The sequence below is a fragment of the Poecilia latipinna genome, unplaced genomic scaffold, assembly GCF_001443285.1.
Source record: "Poecilia latipinna isolate Pla-1442-1.1 unplaced genomic scaffold, P_latipinna-1.0 Scaffold634, whole genome shotgun sequence".
Classification (NCBI taxonomy): Eukaryota; Metazoa; Chordata; class Actinopteri; order Cyprinodontiformes; family Poeciliidae; genus Poecilia; species Poecilia latipinna.
Window position 1 is genome coordinate 137,229 of NW_015113250.1, and position 22,419 is coordinate 159,647.

Consider the following 22,419-nt stretch of genomic DNA (forward strand, 5'->3'; position numbering starts at 1 on the left):
AAAAAAAAAAAAAAGTGAAAAAAAAATTTGAAAAAAAAAAAAAAAAAAAAAAAAAAAAAAAAATATATATATATATATATATATATATATATATATATATATATATATATATATATATATATATATATATATTTTTTTTTTTTTAGAGGGATTTTTATAACTAATTATAAATGAGCATTTTTATAAACAGGAATACAGATTAATCCTCATGATCAGGATGTCTATATACAGAATTATATCTTTTAGATCAACTTCTTCAGCAGCAGATCGCACCAAGAGCAACTCCAGTCAGCTAAGAACGGGACAGTTAGCCTACATTTTACACAGACTCACCGTCACTGAACAGCAACAGATTGGGTAAAATGTTACCTGTGTCTTTTTACCATGAGTCTGTTGGTTGAGTAAGATTTGACATAAACAACATGAAAGCACGTCTGTCCTGTCCTGTATGAACGGTTCTAACTGGTGTTTCAATCAATTAATTAATCAATCAAGTTTACCTGTGTAGCACATTCCAGCAACAAGGTGGTTCAAAGTGCTTTACATCATAAGAACATAAAAATATAAAGTCATGTAAGATACCACACAGTCAACAATTGGTCAGTGTTTCATTTGTTATGGTTCAAAAGCAAATTTAAACAATCTTCTGACTGTTTCAGCAGGATCATGAACCATGTTACAAATCACAAATGATCTCAACGTGGTTTGCTGAAAAGAGCTTTGGGGTGTATAGCAAACAACCTTGTGACACGACCATGTCAATATGGGCTGAAGCATCTTGGGAATGTTTCTGTCACCATGTTGGATCAGTGCCGTAGAAAGTCAGGGCAGCTTAGAAAGCAGAACAGAGTCCAAACTGGCATGAGAAATGTTTAGAGAATACAGTTGGCAGTGGCGATATTCCTTCTTCCTTTCATTTACACAATATCACAGAGTTTGGGCACATCCTGTCCCGGAGTCGTTCAGGAAGAACGTCCACCGTAAGATCAAATATAAATGAAGATATACCTGTAAATGTTTGTATTTAAAAAAAAAAAAGGTAAGCTCTATTATGTGTACCCTTTGCTTTACTGTGATCCAGCTCCCAGTTTCAATTAGCAGTTCAAGATCTTGGTGTACTTTCAGAAATAGACTGAAAGCTTTTCTTTTTGATAACTCCCTGGAACCTTCACTGAAGGACAATCCATTGAGTTATGCTGCTTTAGGTCTAAGCAATATAATAATGGCTCTCCTGCATCAGAAAAAACTGAAATGATAGTATAAGTACCCACTTTTTATGCAAAATGCTATGAATCAGTATCCTTGTTCGAATATGATTTTATGGAGCTTGTTTACCAGAAAGTGCAGATCCTTTTTTTTTTCCATCAAATTTAATAAATGAGCAAAGAGCCAGTGATGAATAAAGAAAAGGGAAATTATCCATGCCCCAAGGTTGATCTTTTGTACAACCGCTGACTCCTTACAAGCCTGTCTGGTTTTCTTTTTTTTTTTTTTGCTGATGTGATTTTAATAGAAACATATTTTAATCTTGCTCTTTTTGATCTAAGGTAACAGATTGTGTGTCTGTCATGTCATAATTTAATCAGATTTTGATCTATTTTTTCTTTTCGTCCTGCAGCTTTCTGTCAGATACATTCACAGATTCTCCAATCACAACTACACACCAGTCTAAAATGTTTATCTGCTAACAACTCAAAGGCAGGAGTGGTATATTTCAGCTATCCATTTAACACTTAGCCTTCCATGGGAAATATCCTGCCATACAGTATCTACAAGGCTTTAAGAGCCTCAGAATCATTCAAGTTTTCATGGGATTATTCAAGAAACCCGATCAGCCCATTGTTCAAACTCACACAATCAGGGAGGAAAATAAAAACCTTCGACAGAAACATGCCAGCAGTGTTTCTGTTCTGTTACTCGGAAGTTGTTCCACGCTTCTAAGTAACCGTGGCACACGTCTCCTTAAGGAAATAATAACAGACAGTACATACCTCTGTCAGGTTGGACTGTTCCAGAGAAAAACAAAGAGCTAAGCTAGCCCAACCGGTCTTACAACCACGCAAGCTGAAAAATAAACATTTCTGGGAAAAATGTGGCACACGTCCCAATCTTCAGTTCAGATGTAGAACTAGCTAAACTCAAATCATTAGAAACGCAGCAAAATCTCATCCAGAAGGTTCTGTCCATTCTGTCCTCTCGGGGATTCCAGCAATTTTAATGTGAAGTTTAATTTTGCTTCCCTCTAAATTCCCAGGTTTTGCCTCAAGATGATGCTGATGAAACGCTGCAACTTCCTCTAAATTATATGACGACAATTCCTCCTTTAGTTTATTAGAGTCGTTGTGCGAAGCCACAGTTTCATTGCGGCCTAAAATGCATTGATTACTGCCAACAAATCACAGTTTGAAGGATCTGCTTCTTTACTCATAAAGCATCGTCTGAGTTGGTGCTGCATCTGCAGTGATGCGAGTGCTTTATGTGTCGTAGTAAAGCAAAGCTCTCGATTTCTTCAGAAGATGAACGATGGGTGGATGGTTTGCTGTTTTTGCTGCTCATTTCAGCTTTTTTTGGTGGTTTGTTTTGTTTTTGTATTATAATGATTGTTCTAGCCACTGTATTTAGATTTATATAGATATTGATCTGTTGCCTATTAAATGTATGCGAATGTTGCACGAGATTCATGTGGTATTTGTAAGGTCATGTAGGTGATGCACATCGATAAACAGCGGGAATATAATTAAGTTTACACTTCTTCTCATTTCCTCGAATATGTAAAACAAAAGTTTTGACATTATGCTACATCCTCTAAGTATTCTTATATATATTAAAAAGAATAATCAACATAAACAATATTTGCATTATCACCATTACCAGTCGGACGGTCTTTATCTGGCCTCGACGTCCAAACCAGACGTGTGTTTTTACTGTTTTAGGTGCTAAATTTCACAGAAAGTGTAATGATGGAAAAGAAGAATGGGGAAAATGTGGGTTAACCATAATCGATATTATAATCACACTATTCAGCAATCATATCTCAATTACACATTTGCAAATATCAGTAATTTTTTAGAAATGAAGCAGGATTTTAGTGTTGTTGTCATCTGAAAACTTTTTTTTACCATCATTTCCCATGGAAACAAAGTCCACAAGGCTGCAATAACGTTTTGAGCTAAACTTTTTTCAGTTTATTTTAAGTATTTCATTTCGAACAGACTGAGACACTTCAATAATCTTTGTTTTTCCTGTAGAAACTTGACTTTGTCTATTTACATTTTCCTTCCAGATTGCCAACGGTCTACTTCTCAGCATCGCGTTGTATTGTTAACTGATGCTAGTAAATGAAGTTAGTTCTGCCTCACTGACGATTATAATACTGCAGACTAATTACCGTAATGTGAACCCGATCGAGAGTTAAACTCTTGGCCACAGTAATTATGTGTGAAAGCTTCAAAGGTGTTAGACTCGTGGGCGTGCTTGATTCAGGAAACTGTTCTTAGCACGAAATGTTGTAGATTTTAGAGAGAAGAGGCGTGGAGCAAATCAGCAACTTCTCCTCATGAAAGCTGCAGTGTTGAGATCAGGTAGTCAGGTAGGGGGTAGATCTGATGAAAAGCCCTGTGGAGTGCGACTCCCCGCTGAAAATCCACCATGAGGACTTCAAAGCCTCCTCTCATGTGAAGCAAACTGGTTAGACTGAAAAATGACAGCCCCACGGCGCCAAAAAAATCTTTCAGTGATGGCTTGACTTTAAACACAATCATCCATCAGTTAAAAAAAAAAAAGGTGTCACGTACAAAACCAAGCAAAAGTATCCAAACTTGACAGTGTATCCTGTTGTTACAACATTGAACGTATTTTGGAGATTTATTATCTATAGATCATCATCAAGTTCTACATGAAATTGTAACCAGATGTTTATAAGTGAACAATGTTGCTTCCACTTCATATTCAATCAAATAATCGAGTTTATTTGTGTAGCACATTTCAGCAACAAAGGCAGTTCAAAGTGCTTTACATCATAAAAGCACACAAAATATATGAAGTTGTTGAACACCGTCAACAATTGCCATCTTACACATCAAAATGTTGATTCGTGTTTCATTGATTAAGTTTCAAACCAGTAGGTTTTTAGTCGAGATTTAAAGGCAGAAGTGTTTCGGTTGTTTTCCAGTTTTTTGAGAGTTTGTTCCAGATTTATAGTGCGTAGAAGAAGGTGTTTTTTTATTTTTATAACAAATCTTTGTTTGATGCTTATAAAGGACATTGTATATTTTCAGACATGAATATTATAACCCTATCCAAACTTCATTCCCCCCCCCCCCGTTGCTTTTACAGTTGCTGGAGTGATTATGCTTGTGTTTCCTTCTGCAGAATGCTGGCATTGAATTTAAGGTCAGAGTGGTTGGTGGATCCGCAGCCTCTAGCTACTTGTCCCCAAAGGACAGTCGACCATTGTGCCACCCTGCAGTTGACAGGTAGGCAAACAGATTCATTCTCGGGTAAAGCAGCTTTAGCAGCATCAGGATTTGCATCCTTAACGGAAGCTCTCAAACTGAGATGGTCTCAATGACGGAATAAAACCATCCTACGTTATTAGGGGCCCACACAAAGAAATAATTTCATTTTGGTGTTTGAACAGAAAGTCAGAAATCAGGAACCATTAATTGGATTAGACCAGAAATAATAAACAAGGTGAAGGGAACTGGTTTAAGTCTAAAAGCACCAAGGTGATATCAGAGAAAGAGCTGAACCATAAATAAGATATTAAAGGAAGGGTGTTATGGAAAAACATTCTTTTTTTTTAGCTTTACATCATGTTGTGAAGTTATTCCATCATCAAAATGGACCTGAAGTTTTTCTTTGATTCTTTCATCCATGTTTGATACATTTTTTATTCTCTCATGCCAATACAAACACTTACTCACACAAAAGCGGCCCTTATTTCCACAAAGTTCTTCCTTGGATCTGTAGCCCCCAGTCAAGCTTCCACCTCAGAGCACCCCCTCCTCCACACCTTGTCCACTCAGCTCCTCTAGACTAGCAGCAGCAATTAGCAAACAGCTGGGAAACTGCATGTCTGCTCAGCTTGTCATATGAGCTACTTCTTAATCCAACGCTCCAAACTGTTGTGTAATGAGAAACATTGTCATGACATTGTCGCTTCACAATCACAAATGTTTGTGTATTTTGATTAGGATTATATGTGACAGACCAAGACAAAGTCATGTAATATATTAGATAAGTGAAAGAGAATCAAATTAAAATAGGAATGTATGATGTACATTCAGTTTTAGCCTCTTTGAATCAATATTTTATAGAAACACCGTCTGCTGAAGTTACAGCTGCAATTATTTTTGGGTTTGTCTCCATCAGCTGTGCTCTGTTACAGATGGACATTTCTGCCCATTCTGCTTGGCAAAATAACTCAAATATGTTGCAGAGCAACTGTGTACATTATTTATTTTTAACTTTTACTAAGGTTAAAAAAAAAAGTAAGGTCTTTTTTTTTTTTTTTAGAATGATCTTTACTGGACCATTCCAGTATATAAATGTTTGCTGATCGAAACGGTCCCTTTGTCTCTGGTTAAATGTAGTTTAGTGGTATCCAAAGTGCAGCTGAGGTCCAATTTTCCATCGGATGATGACGAGTAAAGAACAGTACTAACTGCTGCACACTTTTTACATTTTTGTAGGGAGATTTTCAGTCATCCTTGGCCTTTCTACAGGATGTAAATGAAAAATGTACTCAGGAAAAAGACCAAGAAAAACAAGAAATTTAATCTCATTAACTTTCACCTTAAGCACATTGAGTTGCTCATACTTGTAAATTCTTTACAATTTCCAAAGACAATAATTTTAAAGATTCTAAGAGAGTTTGTTTCCGTCAAACCACTATTCATTTTTTGCACTTCTGAATTAATTACACTCATAATAACCTTTGAAGTGGCTTCTAGTGAAAACAATTTGGGTCGTACAGCTAAGCGTGTGCAGCATCTTATAGCAACTTAAAGGACATAGTAATTCATTAAAGATACATGGCAGTTAACTTGTGTAGTTCTATTTCTTTTTGTGCATTTCATCATTGTTTGTAGTACTTTATTGTTTTTTCTGTTGTGTTTTAAATGTGATTAAAACACAAAAAAATTCCTCCAAACATTCTCTATTATTCTGTCCCTGAGAAAATAACAAGTTTGATGACCCTAACTTACATAAAACATCAATAAAAGGGTCTGATTTAATCTTGCTGGAAAAATGAAAGTTACATGGAGTCGTACCAGTTAGGGAAAAAATATGTTTACACAAATGGCTAACACAAATTTGCCTCATTTGATTAAGATGTTTTTGTTATCTGAATAAATCACTGCAGTGGTAAAATTAGCAAACATTCTGTATTTAGAAAATGTGTTGAACAGAAGCAAAAAGATGTACTGAAGGATAAATGTATGCAAATGCTGGAAGTTCAACACATCTTTATCTGCAGGACAAATTTGCCAATACTTCCCTTCATCTTCCTGGACCAGTAAGATAAACATATGATATTGTGTAGCTGTTGAATACTAATGCTTATTATCGTCCCTGAGATAAAAGTTGTGCAGATGAACATGATGTTAGAGCAGGTCTCCACTGGGCCAGTTTGCATGTTTCAGGGTAAAAAAAAAAAAAAAGTTTAAATTTAAAGACTATCAAAGCTTGCTTTCTTGTTTAGCATTGACAGATGGTTGTTTCCTGTGCTCAGATTTCTTTTGTTTTTGCTTTTTTTATAACGATGTTTCAGACGAAACTATATGAAAAAGTATTTCTATAATTAGTATAATAGTAATTGGAAGCAGTTTTAGTATTAAAACTTTTTGTGATAAAGTTAGTAATCTGAAACATTTGGTTGACAAAATTGCAAGAACTATTAAAGAACAAATATTATGAAGGTGTAAACCAAGTTTCTTAAAACATGTTTCTGTTGCAGGGCTTTAAAGTCTTGTGGGCCAGGAGGACCTCCTCATGTGAAGCTTGTTATTGAGTGGGGCCACAGCTCTAAAGAACGGTAGGCTCTGTGCTAAAGTTTCATTTTTAGCACAAAGTAACAAGCATTTTCTGATGCTGTCCAGAGGGGCCTTGTTTGCTAAAACACTAACTGATCAGTTTTATCTTTGTAAAATGGAGCAGACATAGACTCCCGCTGATTCTAGCAGCGGAAACGCAATTTAGCAACTGCATGCCAACGACACACACTGTGTTTGCCTCAGTCTGTTTGGCAACATCCACGAGGAGGTGGTGAAAGACGCAGAGAGTGTGAGGAGCCAGCAGCAGCAACACCTGCAGCAGCACAACTGCACCTTGGACGAATGCTTCCAGCTTTATACCAAAGAAGAACAGGTGAGACAGGCTGCAAACAGCTTCTACTCTGTTGAACAAAACTCTGCATTTCAGAATGTCATTGAAAAGAGAAACAATGCAAAATCTAAGAGAAAGTTTATCTGTGCTCTTGGATGTGCTCTCCTCTGCTGGAAACGGAAACAGAAACATTCCCCTGCTGCTTTTAAATTGTTCACAACAGAGCAGAAAACAGCAGCGGCATCAGAATTACCATTTGATGCTAGGTTTTGAGCTGAAGACTTTAAACTTTGCATTTATTGTTTAACTATTGCAGTCAGGGTAGATAAATGTTGCTTCCACTGTTTTAGGGATATTAAAGGGACGTACTACTTAACGTAAAACTAGAGAAAATCAGGTATGTGATGAGCCTGGATTTTAAAAGCCTGGAAATATTTCATAGTTTTTCAATAAACCCTCAACAAAGGTCCAGGATTAGCAGACCCTTGAAATTTTGGCTGAGCAGTGGTTCCATAAATCTTTACGTTGTTTTTCTTTTTGTTTGTTGTTGTTTTTTTGCTAAATACCTTGTAGGTGACAATATTTGCAGTTTTTTTTTTTTTTTTTCTTCTTTGTTGGAATTGTGTTTTTATATAATGTAAAAAGCCTAATAAGTATTTTAAAAACTAAAATCACTGGATACTGATACGATAAAATATTCTATACAACTCATTTTGGGATTCTGAAAATATTAGTCATTTTGTAAAATGTAAAAATAACCTTATCAGTTATTTTTGGCATTAGAAACAGCTTAGCGTTGGAAAAAATAAATAAATATATAAATAAAACGCATTATAGCGACTAGTCAGACCTACAGTGGAATATTCTACACTGACCACATATTCTTTAAAACAGTTTGCGATTTGTAAAACTTTTACAAAAAAAAAAAAAAACAATAAACTGAGGATTTTATAAATTAGCACTTGAAGGTGTTAAAATTTCCTCTCAGTATTGTTCATTATCTCCTTGTGAAAACTCAGCAACACCAATAATTCTCATCTGGTTTTTAGAGGGCTGGCATTTTAGAGAATTCTAGCATAGTTTGGGAAAGCACTGTTGTTAGAGCAACAACAACAAAAAAAACTCTGCTGCATTTACAGGTCAGAATAATATTGGTAACACTTTTTCTGTGATGAAAGTAAAAACTAGCAGCAAGAGCTAGTGAAAAATCCCAAATGGCTCAGTTGGAAGGTCGAGGTGACAAACAGACGGTTCTTGATTGGTCACCAGATCTCTGGCAGGTGGAAGGAGGGCAAGAGGAAAAGCAGGAGGGATTTAAAAGGATTAGTGAAGTGAGACTGGGTCTAACTAACAGAAGGTGTAATGCAAGAGACAGACAATGAACCCAGACATGAGGTGAGACAGATTTTACAGAAAAAAAATAAATGAATTAGTATTGCAATTTATAGTTTATGCAAATTTTTAATATAAATAATGATTTGCTGTAAAGGCCAACATTGTTCTTTACTTCATATTTCCTAAATGGCAACATGTTTGTTTGACTTCTCGACTATGGTCGGAGTGGTTCTTGGTGGAATCTGAAGAAGTTCAGAAAAGCATGTGTAACATTTCCATCAATATGTTTTCCAATCACAAACTTATGAAGGTCTTGAGAGTTTTTCTGTTTCCAACCAGGATGAGTTGATTCTTGTGTGATGCCTTGGTAAAGAGAAACACTTCAGTGGCCTTCAAAACTAAATGAACTAAAATACAGTAACTTTGCTCTAATAGACTGACTTTCTAAGCACTGAGAGCTTTTAGTGATTTTCAATATGCCTCCTTTTTTTCCTGTTTTTGTGATCCCTCTATTATTCCCCTTTATTACACAAAACCTTATTGATAAAATAATTAGTTATTTTTTTGTTTCTTTTGACTGCTTGGTAAGAATTTAATGTCAATACTTCAATTAGTGTTAGGAATGCTGAGAAAGGTAGAAGCCATGAATTGTAGTTTGTTAAATGATTACATTTGTGTCCTCATGTTGTGGTCGTAACAAACTAATGTAAATCTTTGATTACATTTAACCTGCATACAGTCTGTTAAAAAGAAAAAAGATCATGATCATTGGCTTTATCAGAGAAAATGACTTTATTGCGTCCTATAAACACCCTTTATGAGGTAAAAGCTTAAACTCTAATCTGTTCTTGGTTGCTTTTGCATATCTTCTTATATTGTGGTTGAAACTTGCATTAAAAAAATTTAAATGCAGGTAATCATGAACTTTGAGTATAAGTCCAGTTGTGAAGGTTCAATGCAAACTGTGAACGCTAATAATCAGATAATTTCACATTGTGTGCTCAGTATAAAGGCACATTGTGCGATTGTGCCTGTATACATACATTCTAGCATAGTTTGAGATGTTCAAATTTTATTTCAAATTTGACGACAGAATACTAATTCTTTGCCTGGAAACTGATGCAGTAGTTGAAGGACAAGCTGTAGTCTCTCCTCTTTTTAACTTGAAATTGAAGTAGGTAACATATATATATATATATATATATATATATTTACAGAAGAACAGTTACTTTGTTGTGACTCAATAACATGAGATGGATAATCTGTAAAAAAAAAAAAAAAAAAGGAAATAAAAAATGTATCTCCTCTGCCTACACCCGGTGGTCCCACTGCCATCTACAGAAACTCACCAAAAACAATCAACCGGAGCCAGGAGGAAGGTCTATGGCACCTTTAAACCATTAGCACACAGCTGTTCTAGTGCTGGGAAAACAACTTCCCATTATAGGAAACTTGTTTATCCGATGTCATCAGTGGCCATGTTACCTTTCCCCACGCATCCACAGCATGCTGCGCTGTGGGGAAGAAGCTGCATCCCAGCAGAGTTCAAAGGGTTCTGATTGTTTTTGCACAGTGGCGCAGTTGGTAGAGCTGTTGTCTTGCAGCAAGAAGGTTCTGGATTCGATTCCCGGCCCCGGTCTTTCTGCATGGAGTTTGCATGTTCTCCCTGTGCATGTGTGGGTTTTCTCCGGGTACTCCGGTTTCCTCCCACAGTCCAAAAACATGACTGTCAGGTTAATTGAAGTAGGTAACTTATATATTCCTGTGTGTGCATGGTTGTTTGTCCTGCGTTTCTCTGTGTTGCCCTGCGACAGACTGGCGACCTGTCCAGGGGGAACCCCGCCTCTCGCCCGCAACGTTAGCTGGAGCTAGGCACCAGCAACCCTCCCGACCTCACTAGGGACAAGGGTGTAAAGAAAATGGATGGATGGAACTTGGACAACTAGGAGTCAAGAGATGCACAGAAACTGAGATGGAATAGCTGCTGTTATTTCTTGTTATCTCTGGCTTTTTCTTTCTTTCTCTTGCCCAGCAGACATGTTGCTTTTTAAGCAGCATAGAACAGTACTCTGCATTTTCCTTTCTTGTCGAAACCATCATGGAAGAAGTGCTCATCTTTGTAATTACTCTCCCTGTGCAGCAGGTGACGGTTCTGATGAGCCACTTGAACATGCAGCCACTGCGACAGGACTTAATCTCATAATAAGGAAGTAAAATCTTACTTATCAGAGTTCTAGCAGGAAAAACCAGGAGTGTTGACTCCATCAACACTTTTGTTTCTCTTCTACCTCAACATGTTGTGCTGCTTCCTGAAAACTACTGCAACACATTTCTCAGTCATTTCATGAATAAAGTAGCGGTTCTTTCTCTCTTCTTAAAAGAGACCTTACCTGGAAGAGCACATCAACTCTCTTTCCTTCTTTTATTAAGTAATTAATTTTCAGTTATTTAAAGTTTGATACTTTCACTACAATATTAGCATCCAATGTACATTTCAATGTTTCTTTTACCACTGGTATTTCCCATGCTGATCAGTCACATTTATTGTCTTCTGCGTGTATCTGGTTGTCTTAGAAAGTCACAAAAGTAAAACCAACCATGCATGCACACTGAGGGCATTTAGAGAGCAGCCCTAACATACTCGGTTTCAGAAATCAGGAGAGAAGGAGGAAAATTTAGAAAAATCTGGCAAACTCTGTGCAGAAAGGCATTGAACTTATTTTTGGGTTTGCTGTGCAAAAGTGTTTAAAAGCTCTAAGATTTAGAACAAACAATAGTTTCTAAAACCTTAATGTTTGATTTCAGCTCGCTCCAGACGACGCCTGGAAGTGTCCGCACTGCAAGCAGCTGCAGCAGGGCATGGTGAAGATGAGCCTGTGGACGCTGCCCGACATCCTCATCCTCCACCTCAAGCGCTTCCGTCAGGTGTGTGAAACCAAAACCGGTTCATAATGAACTCAGGGGTTGTGATCTAGCATACACTAATTTCACGTTGTTGGATAAATGCAGAAATCAATGTTTTTGTATGAGCATGTGATCAAATCCATGACAGGCCAAGAGTTTTATTTCTCGCTCCTTCAGCTGAGTAAACAGGAAATAAGTTACAACATAAGAGAGTGAAAGTCAATAATTTGCAAAAGAGCTGGGATGTTAAATTGATTCACACATGTGACTTTAAAAATAAAGGCTAAACCAACAACAGAGTCTAACCCTACGACCAATAAAGAGCAGTATGCATAAACTGTCAGATATTAAACACATCAGTGGGTGTGATAACTTCCCAGTTTATATTTTTCTACTTTTGATAGCAGTTGGACACCTAAATCTTAATTTAATTAATTAGAGGCATTGAAATGTGATCAATCTCATTTTGTCAAATTTAAATTTTTGACACAGTAAGCAGTGATTTCTTGTGAATGACATAAAATGTAAATGATGTTGTTGTACAGCAGTTTCTACCTCAGTTTAGTAGAAACTGTAATCTTGTGGTCTTGGTTTTACAGATCCAGATGTAGTTATATTCAAGATGTTTTTTTTTTTTTTAATAGTAAACATTTCTCAATTAAAGAGGCGGGATTTCAAATCATGACCTAAAATAATCACATTAATTTGCTTTTTTACTTAAGGAACACTCTGCCTGCAGTAAAGCCATTACATTTTTTTTATTTCTGCTTTGACAAGAAAGGTGATGCATACATCTTTTTTTTTTAATACCTAGTTTGAACAGTATTTATTTTTTGTTTGATGGTTTAGTTAATTAATGCGCTGACTTGTTCAGAATCTGTGTAAGCTATATTACATTTATTTCTTAATTGGTTTAGGACAATAATATCTGCTACTCTGAAATATAATTACAGATTCCAATTCTGAGTCTGCTAATATTAAGATTTCTCTTTTTCTACATATCTGCCCGACCTTCGCTTTCCTCTCCTCTGTTATTCCTGTGAATTATTCCTTATGAATATTTCCTTAAACTTGATAAAATATGCATTTCAAAGCTACATTCATACCAGCTATCCTTTTTCCTTTTCCATCTCTGATATATTTGGACTTTGTTATTGCTAAAATTATCTTTCAGAACCTGACTTTTTTATGAAATGGTGTTTTGCACCCACGAGAATCTGCACCAAAACTCTTTCCTTACTTTTTTCAGCATTTATTCATTAAATGGCTGCATGTGTCATGTTTTGATAACTTTTCGTGATTTTTAAGATCGTCAGTAATTCACTTCTGCACAAACAAAATACCTCTTTCCAGCACCTGATGCTCCACATTTATTTGTATGGTATATGTCCAGGTTCCCAGCTGTAAAAATGTTCATCTTCTCATGTTATCTTCTCCTATTGCTAAAGATGGTTTTTAGTTTTTAGCTGTGTGAATCCAAGCATCCAAATAAAATAAAAATGCCCTCATGAGGAATTGAGTCCAGAACTAAATTTTGAAGAGAAAATGTTGCCAAAGTCAGGTTGTAGCGCGCTGACAAACTCAAACCAAAGAAACTAATACTGAATCTGAATGTGCTTTGACATAATTAATTCAACAGGATTAACAAATATGCTGCACCTTCATTCGTTTTCTTTTTAACAACTTGGCTTGTATTTCAGTTCAGTATCTCTGGATGCATATCTTGTTTTTATACAGCGCCGTAATATTCACAAGTGGGTGATCTAAACACATGAGATCTGGTTTTGGAGTAGAAAACAAAGCCTCTCCTCAGGATTAGTTCAGACCAGAGCTGTACAGAAAATTTTAGCACTTTCCTCACAAGCTTGTCTGTATGTCTTGTAAATCAACCAGTTTGAATAAAGAATGTCATTTCTGACCATGAGTGGTGAACATCTGGCCAGATTGACGCCTGAAGCTTGTTGTTACTGAAAATGTGGTCTCTCTCTGTAACTTGTTGATAAATACTCATTTGAATATTAATGAGAACGTTTGCATATATTACTTTGATCAAAATACATTCAAACATTTTCGAATTCAATGACAATTTTTACTGTTTGATCCTTTCTGCCTGAAGTCACAATTTCTTACTGTAAATAGTTAAAAACCTAAATTTATATGACATCCTTACAGACGAGGGATATAAATCTGAGACCAGCACTGAAGATAATCACAAATGTTCAGGTCAAAGCTTTCAGAGACATTGATTCTTGAGTGCAGCCGACTGATTTCTCTAAGGATGCTAATTTATATTCAGCTTAAATTCTCTGACTTTTACTCTCTTTTTCTTTCCATTGGCAGAATGCTTCAGTTTCTTTGGTGTACACAACTTTTTTTTATGATTTCACCAAAACGGCAAGGATCCAATGTATGGTTTTTGATTGACAGCTTCCTGCAATGCTTTAGCTTGTGGAGGTAATGCAATTCTGAATTAATTAAAAACGTATCTGTTAATTAAAAACGTATCCCACCTACCAGTGTTCACATTCACACACAGTACTCCTCAGGGCATGAAAGGGTTTTTTGTGCTGCCTTCGTTTGGTCCGTCCAGAACGCTGTGAAGTCTGAAGAAACGACGTTAGTACCGTTACATTTTCTCTTGCGTTGTGCCGTGTAGGTCACAGCGTTTGAATGACACTGGCGGTGGGTTTTATGTGCCATGTGCTTTTATCGTAGTCAGAACTGAGAGCATGTATCGGTGTTTCTCTGTGACCCGTTTAGACACTGGTGGTACAGGCTTTCACTGCTGTTCTGGACAAAAACAACACAATGGAGCTGAATATTCTCTGCTTGATACAAAAACTGTCCACATTATAGTATGTAATTAGTCCACTGGTAGAATTAGACGTTATCTTCAGCCAAGATACTCCTCCCCTCGGTTGGAGGCTTCCTGTTTTTATTCACAAATGTCACCACATGCATAGAGCTGTAGGTACATCTCAGTAAATTAGAATAGGCATTCCAGTGAGTTTTGAAAATAACTTTTAAACAGAATGTTTGGAAATATTTATTGGTCTGATTTATTATTCTCCTCTTAAATGTCATGTTTTTATTACTTGTGAGCAGAAAATTATTACAACTAAAAAAAATTCAACCTTGAAAATGTCTGTCCACGTGTAATTAATCTCGACCCCAGCCTGTTTGCGGTCCAGTATTTCCAGATTTTTCTGTGGAACTTATCTCCAAATTATTTGCAGAAAATGTGCTAATATCTAAATTATTTCAAAGAAAGTCTCACTTGTGAAGCAGATTGTTTGCAAAGCAGCCCATCATTTTCATTAGTGCTGATTGGCTGAACTCACAAGAGGGTTTCCACTGTGTGCATTAATGCATGTTGGAGTACATTTGGTGTTTTGAGCTATAAATTATGCAGGTTCAACTGTTTATAGACTGAAATAAATACACTTTTTGATAATATTCCAGTTTATTCAGATGCATCTTTTTACATCGACTTGTAAATATTAGAGTCAGAAGCTCTACCTTGCAGCATGACGATGCTTTTTTCCAAAAAAAAAAAATCCCTGCTGGGATTCTTTGTTTTGCTCATCATTGTGAGATCCTGTCACAGACGTCTGAAATCATGCAGTAGTGATGACAAAATCCTCAGCTTGAGAATCGTGATAACCAAACCCATCGTAGCTGTGGAAACAAACTACTTTGTCCTTATCCCTCATATTATGAGTCAGAACTGCATAGCAATTTGACACCCAAGAAAAAAAAAAAAAAGGGAATGTTTGTTTTATCAATGTTTTTTTTGAGTTGCTAGGACATGGAACACAGTTATCCATTTACCAGATCTATTTTAGCTGCTTGATTTAAAGGGCAAACACTTAATCATCATTTTTATAACTTTATTTTCAAATGTGTTCAGCCTTTGCAGCTTGTGGTAGTTATTCTAATTTATATATCTAATATTGAGAAACATAAAATACATGTTTCATTAGATTTGACTCTAGAGGCTCTTCTGTTTCCTACAAGTGTGTATGCAAATTATAAATTTCCTATGGAAATCAACTGAAATCTGGAATTTGTATATCCTTTACAATTTTTTAGGTTGTTTTGGCTCTAAATTATAATATATATGCCCTTTAAACCCTATAGGGTTTGTAACCCACTATGGTGTCATTATGCTGAAGGCCTTCTCCTCTCATCCTTATTTCAGTAGATTGTGTCTTTGTTCCAAAGTCCTGCTGGTCGATGACTCTAACTAACCGAAATCTTTCTGTTTCCACTGGCTGCCATCCAAACTAAAAAGCCTGATTAATTCTCTCTGTTGCTCAGAGAATTAGAAAGGTCTCATTTGCAATAAATCTTGCTCTCTCATGTCCCTTAAGAAGCAAACATTTGTTCTCTGCAGCCAAAAGGTTGGAGACAAAGAGTTGTTGTTGAACACCAAACACTAACCTGGCAGAGTTTTACATCTTGCTGAGTGTTCTCACATTTTTGTTTCGCTTTTGTTCAGGAACTCGTACAATTATTTGCTCAGCTGAGATTTCTCTGTTATAACACGATTTGCCCTTTTTTTTATGCAGCCTTCTCCTGGTTTGTGAGCATCGGTTTGTAACCTTCTTTCACATTAGGCAGCCAAAACTCTGAATGTTGAATGTTGGTGAATGTTCCCACAAGGTTCAGCTATTCAGAGTATTTTGTACATCTTCCTTTTCCAGAAGCACTTCAATCCAAATGTTGTTCAGTGAGATTTACATGTTGCCAGAACACCCGAGGGTCAACGCATGTGAGCTGTAGGATGAATTGTGGAAGTGTGCCAGGAACTGAAGAACTCCACCCACTTCCAGTGTTGAGCCATCCTGCCTCTCTGTGTCTCGTCACACACCATTAGCTCCCCAAAGCATCATAAGACAAGCCTCAGTCACCACCTTGTTCCAGCAACCTGTCCAGATTGTAATGCCATGCTCTGCAGTGGGAGATTGTTCAGTCTCTGGATTAGACTTCACTTAGTCCACTGAACTCTGCGCCCTGAAACAGATTTAAAGAACTGTCAAGAGGTCGGTCATGACATTTCTGATGTTGGGGGCATATTTGCAGACTTCACAGGTTTTAGGAGTGTAAAGAAATCCTTTGACAGCAACATCAGTCGTGTGTCTCAGCTTGCAGAGAAATTGCAGCAGCAATTCTGTACTCAGAAGTAGAAAGCAATATGAGCAATATATTTCTAGGTAAAAGCAGAGTTCTTAATCGCACCCAAGCAAATTGTTTAGCTTGTGAAATGCGACATTTCACCACTTGTGAAAGTGGGACCTGGGGGGTGATTGGATCCACTACCCACTGATCCTGCATAAGACACATTTCATTCACAATTCACACTGAAAGATAGACTTGCATTATGGAGAAGACCAACAGGGCCATCAGGTCCTTCAGCGTGCCTGGTTCAGCAAACCAAATAAATTGGTTAAGGCACTCTTAAAGCCAACCACAGGGGGACACACGGCTCCTTTAAGGATGTGCTAGAATGCATGCAGAGAGCAAGACACTTGCCCTTTCTGCCACCAAGAACAGAAGAAGCACTGCATCTAAGGGGCGTCTTCTGTCACGTTGATTTCCTCTGCACATTTTTCTTCTGCCACTTGTTAAATGTTGGCATATTTTATCTGTAGCATCATCTACCTGTAACTATAGAACTGTAGGAAATGCCAAGTACCTCTAGGGAGAATAGAAATGCCAAAGGGTTGTTCTGGTGCATCAAAGTATAACCGCTGCTTGAGAGATGGCAGGAGTGTCAGGTTAACTGTGTTTTAGGTTAAGTTTAGAGTAAGGGTCAGTTTTAGGTTGTAGAAATGAACAAATGTGAGACGAAGCAAAGTCCTTGTAAAGACAGGAAGATGTTATGTGTGTGAGGGGGGAGAGGCCATAGGTTGGAGTGGGAGTGGGAGGAGGGAGGTGAGAATGTGCAAATGTCAAGTCACATCTTCAAACACTACAATTAATTAGGCCGAGAGCCAAGAAGCAGCTTTGCCTTTCTTAAAGAAAACATCTTCCTGCTGTCTTTTAAATAGACGGTGACTGCCAGCTCTAAATAATCTTCAGTGATACCCGCATTATGCTGGAATGATTGCCTGGAGTTGGAAGCTTAATGTTTGAGTTTATGAAGTGATTATGTTTTAAGGATCAGTGGTTTAGTTCTTGTAATTAGTTTAATCCTTCAGCATCTCCAAGTGTCTGACTTTTTAATCCTTACTTGCACTACTACATAACTCTCTGTGGCTGTACAAGTGGACAGAGCATAATAGTGCATTCAATTCAGTTAAAAATATATATTTTATTGATCCAAAAGGGAAACTACATTTATTGTCAGGATTAATCTAATGTTTGTAGAGAGCAGAATAAATATAAGCAGCACAAGGCTTCAGTGAAAACTACTCTGTGATTCTTAAAGCTTGTCCAGTTTTTGAGAAATAGTTTCATGAATACAACCGATAAATCTCCTTTTGGAAAAGCGGAGCGTGAAAGGTTCTTGCTATTCAGAGCTGCTTTTTAGATAAAGGGGGATTTTTTCAATCTGTTTTCTTTCAATGGTGTGTTTCAGACACATTACTTTTGATAAGAAGGGCTGTTTTGACTTGGTTTTGAAAGGCATATAGCAATACCTTAAAATTATTTAAATTAATACCCCGTTCAAAATGACCAGCATCAATCTGCACAGCTGGTTGCAGCTACATAGGAGACTACATATGCAATGTTTACTTAATGAAAATGATCCAATGTGCTTCATGCCAGTGTGTTCTGTTGGCGTTCTTCTGAATTCAAAAGATTGTGTCAGTCAGCAATCTAGATTTGTGATTATTTGAGGGGGTTTTTTGGCTTGCGAAATATCATCCAGGCATTTTATATCTTTTGAAGACCTAAAATGCATCAGTAATTACATCAGTATGTCTGTCAGACTGATAATTGCATGATACATTTGGAAAGCCAGATGCGGTGCAGCAGATAAAAGACGGACACACTCACCGCCCGTACATGAGAGAGCCGGTGGACGGCTCGCCAGAGATGAAAGATTGTCCAGGAGGCACGACATGCATTAAAAACATAGATGTATGAATGTTGGTATTTTTTGCTTTGTGCACAATTGTTAGGTAAGTCGTTTAACCATTTCATGAGCTGAACCCAGTAGAGCTGCTCATAAGCAGGAGATTTCCACTTAAAGAAAGCGGCTCTCTGAACAGAGTCTGCAGTTGCTTCTCCACAGAAAGAAGCATCTTCATCTTCATCAGATCTTCATCAGATCAAGAAACTGACTGAATCCATGACTGGAAAACTTATCACTGTTTTTGAAAACAAGGATGGATTTATCCATCTCTATTTTTTTAAAATGTCAAATGTTTATTGAGAAAATGTTGAGTATCAGTTCTTACTTGAACAGATAAACATACAAAAAGTGAGATGGGAAAATGTTTTTCATTCAGTTGCAGTTGCATGATCTTTCTGTGCAATAATAGTTGCCAAATAATTGTGCAGACATGTTATTCTAAGATAGTCAAAACCTCATTTTTATTTTCTTCATGCTTAAGGTTTATTAACATTTTTGGTTTAACCAAGAGAATAGTTGGTAAGTAATAAAAAAAAAAAAGAAATCTTCAAAAGTAAGATTTTGCTAATAATTGTCCAAACACTGTAAAGTATCTCATTTCCATTTCGCAATTTTCCCATTTTTCATAATATTTATGGGCAGCTGAACAGCACTGCAGAGAAGTTTACTTCTAACAATATAATTTGAATTATCAGTTTAAAAGAGACCAGCTTTCCTCATTTACAGGAAACCAATTTACTGGAAAATAATTTCAGTATCACAAATGGTTGAATTTAGGAGTTTTTGAGTTTTTGCAAGCAAGTCTGTAATTAACCATTCAAGTACCAAGTACAAAAACTTGGTACTTGAATGGGGGTGCATTCATGTGCATTCCAGTACCGAGTGGTACTTGAATGCACCCCCATGGCCCAGCCATCTGTACTGCTGCAGAAAGCTTCACAATAATCAATCAGTGAAAAACAAAGATACTGAAGGATCAAATTAAACAGTAGACAAAACCCACAATATCTTCAAGTTGAAAAATAAAACATGCAATTTTCTTGGTTTACAAGTTATCTACAAATGTAATCATTGTGCTATTCAGACTGAAAAATATTTGCAGTGACAAACGATCACTCTCAACGTTTCACCCTTTAGAGTAGAGCAGGAAAATTTTAAACCAACAAAACAGAATGAGCCATTAGTGGTGACAACAGACGACATTAAGGTTGTAGATTAATTTGCAATAGAAGCAAGGTTTAGCACATTAAAGCTCAACTGACTATTTACAAATTCAGATCTGAACACATTGCAGCAATTCACAAGCGGTTCTTAAGAAAAAACATGATCTATTAATTAGTGTCATTGTGTTGTAATTTGTTTTAAACTTGTATATGTGGTTTAATTTGTTTTACTCTCGTGTAACCAGCTTGTTGTGAGTTGCAGATTTTCTTCTCAGATCCTTCATGCAAATGAGATCTGGATCTCAATGGGGTTTTACCTGGTTAAATTAAAGGAAACAAATAAAATAGGAAATGAGTGCAGGAATTACCAAAATGGAGCTCCACCACCCTAAACTGTACTTCAGAAACGTGAGGAAGTTACAGTAAGTTTGTATTTTTATAGATAATGACAGTTATTTTGAGGAGAACCACGAACTGTTTCAAAATGACTTAGATATTCACTGCATTTACATCGTTTGACAACCAAGCAAGACTTTAGAGTTAGCTGCTCTGATTATTTCAGAATAAAACCTGCTCTTTAGTTCCTGAGGTTCTGCACCTAATGACTTCTGAACCTCCCATCTAGAGGTAACTGGGTCACAGATGAAGAGGCTGGCTCTGCTTTTTATTCCTTTGAGGCCAACATGCCGTAGTGATGGAAATGATGTTTGGACAATTACCTCGACTTCTCTCTGCAGGCACTTGTGAGCAGCCATCACGACCCGCAGTGATTCATTTGGTTGGGAAGGATCCGAATGATGCAACCATAGAAGCTTCTTGGAATATTTTAGTTTGCTAAAAATGTTCCCAGTTTCTTGCTGAGCTTTGCTGACCTGAAATGTGATGACACGCAACCATCCGAGATCTTTGCCTCTGTCCTCCGCGCCACCTCAGGTTTCCTTCCCCATGTGCAGCATCATTTTCCTAGTTTTATTAACGACAGACATCACGTCTGCCTCTCTCCTGTGTGCTGTATTCTGACCTGAATCTAATCACCAACACAGACCAGGCTATTCTGACTGTCTACATTATTTGGGTTAATAATGGTGTGTCTGTGTCCCTGCACTGAGTGGAGAGTGACAATGGATCTGATTTCTAATCTCTAGTTCTTGTAAATCTTTTGATTGTTTTTGGTTATCTTTAAAAACTTTCTTAGTTTTGAAAGATTTAAGAAATTAACTTTCTTAGTCGTTAATTAGCATTAAAAAAATCCTGCCATTCAGCCAGTGAAAGGTTATTACTTATATTGGTGTTTACTCTAACATAACTTCTTCTAGTGGGGAAAAAGTATTTGATACGCAGTCGATTTTTCAAGTTTTCCAACTTGGAGATTAGAGAGGTCTGTCATTTTCGCAGTAAAACCACCTCAGCTGTGGAATCCAGAAAATCATAACTTATTCTTCAACTTTTGGATGCGTTCCTCAAACACCAGATTCAAAGTGTCAACAATATTTTAAACAAGATAATGCTAGTGTTTTTTCCAACTTATAAAAAAAATAAATAAATAATTGTGTGCAATGTGAATGAGCTTAAAACGGCCAGTTTCTCTCAAGGTTCTCCGTCTCGGTCTGGCCGATCAGACTATGCTGCCCTGCCTCCAGAAACAACCAGCAATCCTCAGTGTGGAGCCGGGATCCATGGGGGAACGTGGTAGACACTGTGCATGTGTTACCTCTAGAAATGAACAGCCGAGGCTTCACAACACGCCCGCTCATGTACCACATGGTGTTTGCAGAACATTGGCGCATCAAGTTTGACAGAAATGAACCATGTCTGGCGATGTCTGGACTTTTTTTCTTTTTTCAATCCCTGTCCCCAGGCAGCAGTCTGGCTGGTGATGGAAACGTCTGCTGCCTTGAATTAGACCTGCACGACTTGTGAAAATGTGGCTGCAAAACCAGAGAGCATTATTCATGTTTTTATTCAGTCTTTTTTTGATTATTGTAATGGCCTTTTCATGGGTTTGAATGCCAAGGATCTTATCCATCCCCAGTCTACGCAGAAGGCTGCTTCAAGACTTTGATTGGTACATGAACACACTTGTGAAGAAAGTGTAAAAGAAGTTCACTTGCGTACTGAACAGCTCAGACTGAAACAGCAATCTCATGTTTTAATCAGAATCAACTTTATTGGCCAATATTGTGTTCACAAACCCGGAATCTGACTTCAGTTTCAGGCATTCACAGAGGACAAGACATTAGGTTTAAATACAACATCCTCAGGGGAAAGAAAATAAGGGGTAAAAGAAGCAGTACCTACTTGTATGTGCATGTACAGCCATTTTATATAAAGAAGAGAAAAAAGAAAGGCGGGTTGTGATGGTGAAAATGTGCTTTTGTGTTTCAAAGTAGAGCAGCTCACAAATCAGGCTGTAAGATTTCATTATTTTCATCAGAGACAACCTGAGGGAAGAGAATCTGTCTCTGCGGAAGCTCGATTTTGCAAACAAGACTCTTTCTGCGACCTGAACATATGACAAGGAAAAACTGCTGAAAGCCCAGAGAACGGGGCAACACCTCCTACACTTTTTTTTGATACTGTCAGACCTCTCATTATGTTGGCTTT

General features: G+C 37.1%; 1 protein-coding gene across 1 annotated transcript in view; it reads left to right on the forward strand.

Annotated features, from left to right (window-relative positions):
- Positions 1–22,419, forward strand: part of usp43a (ubiquitin specific peptidase 43a) — a 122,449-nt gene that overhangs the window by 76,209 nt on the left and 23,821 nt on the right. The window contains exons 10-13 of the mRNA XM_015043450.1: positions 4,372–4,475; positions 6,962–7,039; positions 7,242–7,371; positions 11,470–11,589. Coding sequence (XP_014898936.1) covers positions 4,372–4,475; positions 6,962–7,039; positions 7,242–7,371; positions 11,470–11,589 — 432 coding nt within the window. The remainder of the gene's footprint in view (positions 1–4,371; positions 4,476–6,961; positions 7,040–7,241; positions 7,372–11,469; positions 11,590–22,419) is intronic.